The 7,615-nt window shown below is 41.0% G+C and overlaps 1 protein-coding gene across 1 annotated transcript; it reads left to right on the top strand.

Annotated features, from left to right (window-relative positions):
• Positions 1-10: 10 nt before the first annotated feature.
• DTX3L (deltex E3 ubiquitin ligase 3L) lies at positions 11-6,493 on the top strand. Its single transcript, XM_068949137.1, has 5 exons — positions 11-191; positions 366-580; positions 1,820-3,355; positions 4,077-4,294; positions 5,036-6,493. Exons 1-5 carry the CDS (start codon positions 11-13, stop codon positions 5,103-5,105), a joined length of 2,220 nt encoding a protein of 739 aa, XP_068805238.1. The 3' UTR covers positions 5,106-6,493.
• Positions 6,494-7,615: the final 1,122 nt, after the last annotated feature.

Below are 7,615 nucleotides of genomic sequence, written 5' to 3'. Positions count from 1 at the left end.
CGGCGACACGATGGCGGCGGCGCCGCTGCTGGTGCGGCTGAGCCCGGCTCCCGGCGCCGGCGCCGCCGAGAAGCTGCGCCTCAAACTCGAGACCTACTTCCAGTCGGGGAGGCGGTCGGGGGGAGGCGAGTGCGAGGTGCAGGCGGGCCCCGAGCCCGGCACCTACTGGGTGCAGTTCAAGCAGGAGCAAGGTAGGGTGCGGGGAGTGGGGGCCCCCCCAGCGCAGCCCTGCGAGGGGCGCGAAATGGCCGCCGAGGGCTCGCCCCGGCCCGGCCCGGCGCGGTGCGGTGCGGGGGGCTGCCGCCGCCCTGGCCACAGGGTTTTCACTTGGCTTTATCAATCCCTCTGCCGCCAAATTACTGTAGATAAGAAGAATGTGGAAGCCCGCAAAGATCACGTCTTGGAAATCGGCGGCAACAGCCTGAAGATAGTCATCCAGGCAGAGGAAGGGGACCGGAGCCAAAGCCAGGGCGCAGCGCTCGCCTCCCCGCCCCGCTTCTCCCCGCCGCCGAAAAGGCCTGAGAAGCAGCAGGCAGCTGGAGGCCGTGGAGGCGCGGAGGCCGAGGCCATCACCAAAAAGGTACGTCGGGAAGCGCAGCGAAAAGCGGGGTCACGGCCTGCCCTGCTTACAGCTGGGGCATCTCCATGAGTCTTCTGGGGAGAGGTCAAACCACGTCGCTTTCTGTTGCGCTTCCATGTTTCGTGCCAAGCGAGCGCCGGCGACGTTATCTTGGCCAATAAAACGGGGGCGGGCGGGGAGCAAGTTTGAGCGCTGGGGCACAGAGCGTCCGTACGGCTTAACAAGCTACGTGCGCTCCAGCCCGGTTCGCGCACGCCGACTGCTGCTCTCCGAAGCAGTGCCCTGGCAGGTTTCAGGGGATCGTAGGCACCCAGAACTGCTCCCAAAGGGCAGAAGGACCATACGAGATCTGGTTCCTTTCACACGGCGCAGACCTCTAATACTATTTTGACGGGTTGCGTACCCTCAGACCGCCTCAGTGCTGTCACCCCGCACCTCGGTGTTGAACACGTTCTCCGCTGCACCCTGTAAAACACTGCTCTGCAGGGCTGTAGCACAACAGACTATTTCAGGCACTCTGTACTAGAAGTTGTGCAGAAAAGATCAACTGTGTATTAGCTAGCGTCAGCAGGGCAAGCCAAGCTATGCGTTACACGATGTGGATGCGGCTCTACCAAGACACTGATACCAGGGCCAGAGGGTTTGCCCTGTTTTACATAGTAGGATAGATGTTGCTTTTGAGATAGAGCATGTACTAGCGTATTGTTATTTGACATCTGTAGCACTATGCTGCAAGTCTCCCTATCCTTCTCTCTGTGCAAAGTAGAGATGTGATCGTATCTGTTAATATTTCTCAGAATCCTGTTTTCTACCTTAATCCTGCTGCCTGAGTTACTGAAGCATGAATGTGGGGAATTTGTTTCTAAGGAAGATAGTAAAGATAACTAGAAAGTCTAATACAAGCAAAGAGCAATGTGACATAACTTATACGTGCTCCTAAAAAATGTTGTGTCTGGAACTAACTTCCTTATTCTCTATGTTCCTGCAATGGTTAACATTGCAACGTGGTTAACGTTAACAAATTTAAGTCTTACTGCTGACTTACAAGCAGATTAGTTTACTTACAAATGTATAATGTCTGTATACATGAAATAAAATAGCAGTGAGCGCATATTTTTCCATCGTATCAACACAAAATCTGGTCCTACTGAAAGTGTAGAGCTTTTTCTTACTCAAATACAGAAGCAAGCTGAGAGCTTTAGAAAAAAACATGTTGATATCTTCTTGTTTTCTGTTCAGATTTTTCTTACAGTATCTGCAACTTTGAATACCAGTATGTTCACTGAACAGCAAAGGGAGAAAATTACCATGATATGTCCAAATTTAAGAAGAGAAAGAAATCCTGGTATTGATGACTCTGAGACACTGACCGGTGATTATACAGATATTGAAAAAGTGTATCACTACTTTAAGGATCTCATTGCAGGCACTGACCAACGCCATGATTTTTCACATTCTGAAAGTAAGAGTGATTTGAAAGGTGAAAAAGGTCTGAATACTGAAGAAGCGCTTCAAGTTCCGACAGCTCTCTACGAATACTTCAGTCATGCCTGCAAAGAACAAATTAAAGAGCTATGTGAACGTTTTGGAGTGGGTATAAAAAGTAAAGACGGTGACAGTGGAAACACATCCATATGCTTCACTTCTGATACAAGCCCCACATCAGTACAGACAGCTAGAGATTTTTTTATCGGGGTTTTTCAGAAAAATGTAGCAGATCTGAAGCAGGATACAATTCCCTTAACAAACAGTAGCCAGTTAAATGAGAGAATAATGCAATTAAATGCTAGGTTTAGTAATCTTCTTGCCAAACAGGAAGGGAACCGATTGCTACTCCGTGGTCCAATAAGTGAGATTTCAGCTGCCAAAAAATTTCTAGCAGAGGAAAGTGAGAACAGCCAAGCTAAAAAGAATATATCATCTGAACTTTACAAATATAGGAATGGAATTGAAGTTGATGCTTCTGAGTTTAAACTGTTGGAAACAGTATTAAATAAAGAAATTGAAGATATTAAACAAAATTTTGACACTGTAGTGGAAAAGAGAGACAGTTCACATGGCCAGAAGATGGTCATCATATTTAGGCCTAGGATCAAAATTTTTGATCTGTCTTCACACGCTACTGAAAGTTTCATCAATGCATTTCAGAATGCCTCTGCAATGCTAAAAGAAAAAGTCATCAGCTCGAAGCTTTCAGAAGATCGTAAAAAAAGATTAAATATGCTTCTTGATGGAAAACAATTAGAAAATCAGCATATAAAAATTAAGAAGAAGGAAGACAAATTTGTTTTATGTGGTTTACCAAAGCATCTCCATGCTGCTGAAAGGCACATTATGAGCCTTCTTGACATTGAAGACTCTGCACAAGCTAAAAATAGGACAGCACTGGCTTCTGATCTCAGCCATCAAGAAGCTTCGAGAGTGTCTGAGATGAAATACAGTAGTAAGCAAAAGAATGATTTTTCTTCCAAAGAACAAGCTAAGCCAAAGACAGAGGATGAAGGACAGGACAAAGATATGTGTCCTATTTGCAGGGACAGATTTAACAATAAGGAAGTACTGACAAAGTGCAAACATGCATTTTGCAGAAGTTGCATTCAACAAGCAATGACTTACAAGAAAGCTTGTCCTGTTTGTAATACCTGCTATGGGCTCATGCAAGGAGATCAACCAGAAGGAGCAATGTTATTTAGAACCATTCGAGCCCAACTCCCTGGTTATCCCAGATGTGATACTATTGAGATTACTTATGTTATGCACAGTGGTATTCAAACTGTAAGTATATTTAAAGATGCATTAAATGTATTTTTCCCCTAATAAAGCCAGTGTTGAATGTTCAGTGTTTTCCATCATTTTCATGTATGTGCTCGAGAGACATTTCTTTGTTCTGTACAACTCTGCAAGCATTTAATCCCATAATTTTGGGTGGGATTAGATAATACTGTGGGTAGTCAAATGGCAGCCCTCCATCTTATATTCATCAGGACTGAGCTACCTGTCTTTAATTTTTATATTGCGAATAACTGAACTGAAATCTACAGAGTTTTGTGTACACGATATCAGTCTAAGTAATAATGAGGTTTCTTTAAGGCGTTCTCTTAGCTACTGACAACAGTTGACGAAAATGAATATCAGGCTGATTTGTAAGCATTTCAGGTAAGAGATCAGCTTATGTTATGTGTTTGGAGTTAGGACTGGGCCTGAAAACGTAGAGAATGAAAACATCAGGAGTAGGGTGAAATGCATTTGAGAGAGCAAAGAAGAAAAAAGTTATATTTAGAGGTAACAATGAATGCATGATGAGAAGAAAATGTGAAACATATATGAAAAAAATGCTATAATGAGAAAAAAACTCAAAATCAGTCATGCTGTGTCATTCTGAATGGCATGAAGATAGGCATAAAAAACACTGTGAAAGCTGGGACGTGTGATTTTCACACTTTTGAAGAACTTCTGATACACAATGCATTTTTGCTTTGTTTTTCTACAAAACCAGAACAACCATCCAAACCCAGGAAAACCTTATGATGGAACCACTCGAAGAGCGTATTTACCTGACAATAAGGAAGGACAAGAAATTCTGCAGCTCCTTAGAAGAGCCTTTGACCAAAAATTAATTTTCACAGTGGGGCAGTCACGTACTACTGGCGCACAAGGTGTTATCACATGGAATGATATTCACCATAAAACGCAAATGGATGGAGGACCTACCAAGTAAGTAGTTTTATCTTTAAGTAATTTTACTGCTCTTCAGATGTAGCAGGATGGCTATGAGTATTTTCCACATTTGAGCTTTCAGATTTCGAATAGCAGAGCCGGTCATTGGCAAGTCTGAATTATCTGCCCTGGTTTGTCACTTAGCAAAGTGACACTGTAGAATGCTCTATGAATCCAGATTTGATCCACCTTCACTGCTTTGCATGGCTGTGGCGTGGTGGATGCTCCACTCACCCAAAACGTTTCTGGTGATAGCGCACAGGTTTAGCACCAGCAGTGTAAGCGGTGGTAAGTAAGGCAAAAGCAGTATTACGTTTAGCACTTGATACTTGCATCACAGAGCCAGACTGGACCCTTGAAACAAGGATGTGCTTAGTCTTCTGTCACTCCTCAAGCCACTCAGTCACCTCACTTGGAGACGTTTCCAGGCTGATTTTTAGAAAGCTGCATACCCAAGTGTCATACTGTTTTGAAGTGAGACAGTGGGCAGCTCTGAAAATCAGATTCTTAGTGTCAGTTTGGACACCCAAATTCAGCAGCTGTTTTTTGTAAATTTTTAGCTTTACCCTTTCCGTACTGCTTCTCACCTGTAAAATAGGGTCTGTCTCCTTTGTAGACGAAGGGGTAAGTACATACAATTTGAAAGTGTTTTAAGGGACTTGGATGAGAGGGTTCTGTAGAACTGTCAAATAGTTCATTGCAGAAGTAGCCCAAGCAATTATTTTCTTCTTCTCCTAGTTTTGGTTACCCTGATCCTAATTACCTGCAGCGGGTTCGATCAGAACTGAAAGCAAGAGGAATTGAGTAAAGAATCCTATCAGCTCTCTGCCTTTAAATGTAATAACGGAACATATAGCAGTTAATCTACTATTTAAGGACTAAGAAGAAAGAAGTTACTTTGTTCAGCTGCCATACTTCCTTTTTAAAATCGCCAAATTTATTTGTATAAATACAAATAAATTGTATTTCATAGTTAGCTGAAGAAAAGTAATCTGTTTTGGTCACAAGATATATGTCCTTTTTACAAACCTTTTACTTGCTTGAATCATGCTTTCTTATATAAGTAACATGCAGAATTTGGGTCTTCTGAGTGCAGCATCAGTATTTCTTGATACTCTTTTATTATTTCATGATTGATTATGTATCAGCATTGATTTGCTAATTGATAGAATTTAAGGAAATTGAAACTTTACAGATTTGCATTGAATTCAGCAAAAACTTTGGCTGCAAATGCAGAAGAAGATACTTGGAAAACTTTAAGACATGCTTCATCTTTTTCTAGCTAAAATGCTTCAGAAGATGCAAAACATTTCTAGATTAGAACGCTCATTTTGATTTGTAAATGTAATTTTTAAATTACCCATTTTTTTTTAGGAAAGAGGTTAAACTTGTTTAACCTGAAACTAATTAGGTAATTTCCAATCAAATTAAATATTTCTGATTGACATAAAACCAAATACCAAGCTATATATCTTTTTCTCATTTTACCAGTGAATCTGAGGTTCATTTTTTCCCTAAAGTCTTCAGTGTGGCCACCAAATGACGAAGCTATTACTGGCTTTTCTTTAATCAAACACTTAGCCTTTACACTACATGCACTACAGCTTTTACAACTGTCATCGTGGATAGGATCATATAGCCATCTGCTGGAAGATATTTATGTAGTTGTTACCAGTTGTATATAGCTAAGAACTTTTGCTTCTTTCCCTTTTCAGGGAGAAAATGTCATTAGCGATTTGGGTTTTAAATGTGAAATTAGCATGAATAATGTTGTTGTATGATGGGGTATGTGGATGCTGCTGGATTTTTAACTCTGTGCAGAAATGCTGGATGCTCAACGCCTCATTGGAGCAAATGGAAAGCATCAGTGCCTATGACCAGCTCTGATAAAGAGGCCCTGGTTCTGAGCACTTCATTGTGTTTAAGCTTAAATATAACTTTTAAGTCAACTTTGCATGTAACAACACTATATTTTTCCCATTGCTTTCAAATATGGTTTAAATTTTATTATAAAGATACTTTGCTGCTACTCCATGCTGTCTAAATCACCTGCTCCTTGTGTTTGTGATGTTGTAAAATGAGTAGCTTTGACTTAAAGCAGTTGATAATTGCTAGTGAGCTACAAAATGTCCATAGGCTATTGAACAAGGGTAAAAATATCATCTGCTCAATTACATTCCTCTTTGTAAGTTCCTTAAAATTCCTCCTGTTTTAGATAGTAGAGTTCTGTAATTTTTAAGAGCTTCCAAGACACCTCTCCAAAGTGATTTGGACTCAGTGACTCTTAAGATTCCCACATTGTTAATAGGCAATACTACTCCACCACCTTGACTTTCAGATTTCTTTGTAGTGGGTACTCTCAGGTTTCCGTTTGAATTGGGATGACTTTTTCCCTGTGATTTTGTTTTACTTAATTTAGTTTTACATTCTCTCACTGTTTCAAGTTTCTTCCATTTTCCGTGCAGTGAGACACAAACACACTAGTTGTTTCTGCATACTGAAACCAGCTGAGTAGCCTAAATTCTCCCCAACTTCTTCTTTGAGTCTGTCTTTTCACTTTCTATCCCAACCAGTTTACCCACATCAGATGTCTAACTAAAAAGTCACCTGCTTATCTTTTATCTGTAGTAAGGTTTTATAGGCTGAGGGCTAACATAGGAGTGGAAGAGTCCTAACTGCTGTCACTTCAAGTTCCCAAACCTTCATCCTATAACCATAGCTGCACAGTTCAGGAATAAATCTATTTTGCAATCAAAGTCAGTTATTTTGCCTGGGGACAGTGAGGGAAGAAAGCATGTGACTGTAACTAACTGCTGAGAGAACAGTGCTTTAGGAAACAGATTTATCACGCACCAAGAAACAAAGGAATTCTGGTGGATCCACTCAAGCTGTGTGTCTGGTAACACAGCAAATCCATCCACATTTATGGTATTTAATGATATCTGGTTATTAACCAATGTTTCTTTAATGAACTTTCATTGAAGAGTAGGGGAAAATATTTTCATTTTTTTATCGCACTATTTTAAGTGCCAAGTTTCTCATATGTGGGCGGAGTAGTAAAAACATGCAGCAAAAATAGCCAGTTAGAAACCAAAACCTTAAGAATTCAACCGCCATAATAGTTTATTTCACGGGAAGTTCTGAACTTTCAGTAGAAAGTTTCTCAGCTAGGTTAAATGTTGGTCAGGAGGAAAATCTTCCCTTGCAGCCTTGACTATTTTTAGTAGTACTTCCTACAGAGAATTGTGAAAACAAGATAATTGTATTTTGCAGCATAATCTGAAAATGTAGTGCATAAAAGACCAAATTTGCTACTAC

The sequence above is a fragment of the Struthio camelus genome, chromosome 6 (assembly GCF_040807025.1).
Source record: "Struthio camelus isolate bStrCam1 chromosome 6, bStrCam1.hap1, whole genome shotgun sequence".
NCBI lineage: Eukaryota > Metazoa > Chordata > Aves > Struthioniformes > Struthionidae > Struthio > Struthio camelus.
Note: the sequence above shows the minus strand (reverse complement) of the source record. Positions and strands in the feature narration are given on the sequence as shown.

Bases quoted from the DNA above. Each gene is read 5' to 3' on its own strand.
- DTX3L (XM_068949137.1), top strand. From the start codon at position 11: ATGGCGGCGGCGCCGCTGCTGGTGCGGCTGAGCCCGGCTCCCGGCGCC. The intron at 581-1,819 runs GTACGTCGGGAA...TTTTCTGTTCAG, and splicing joins CCGAGGCCATCACCAAAAAG to ATTTTTCTTACAGTATCTGC. The intron at 3,356-4,076 runs GTAAGTATATTT...CTACAAAACCAG, and splicing joins TGCACAGTGGTATTCAAACT to AACAACCATCCAAACCCAGG.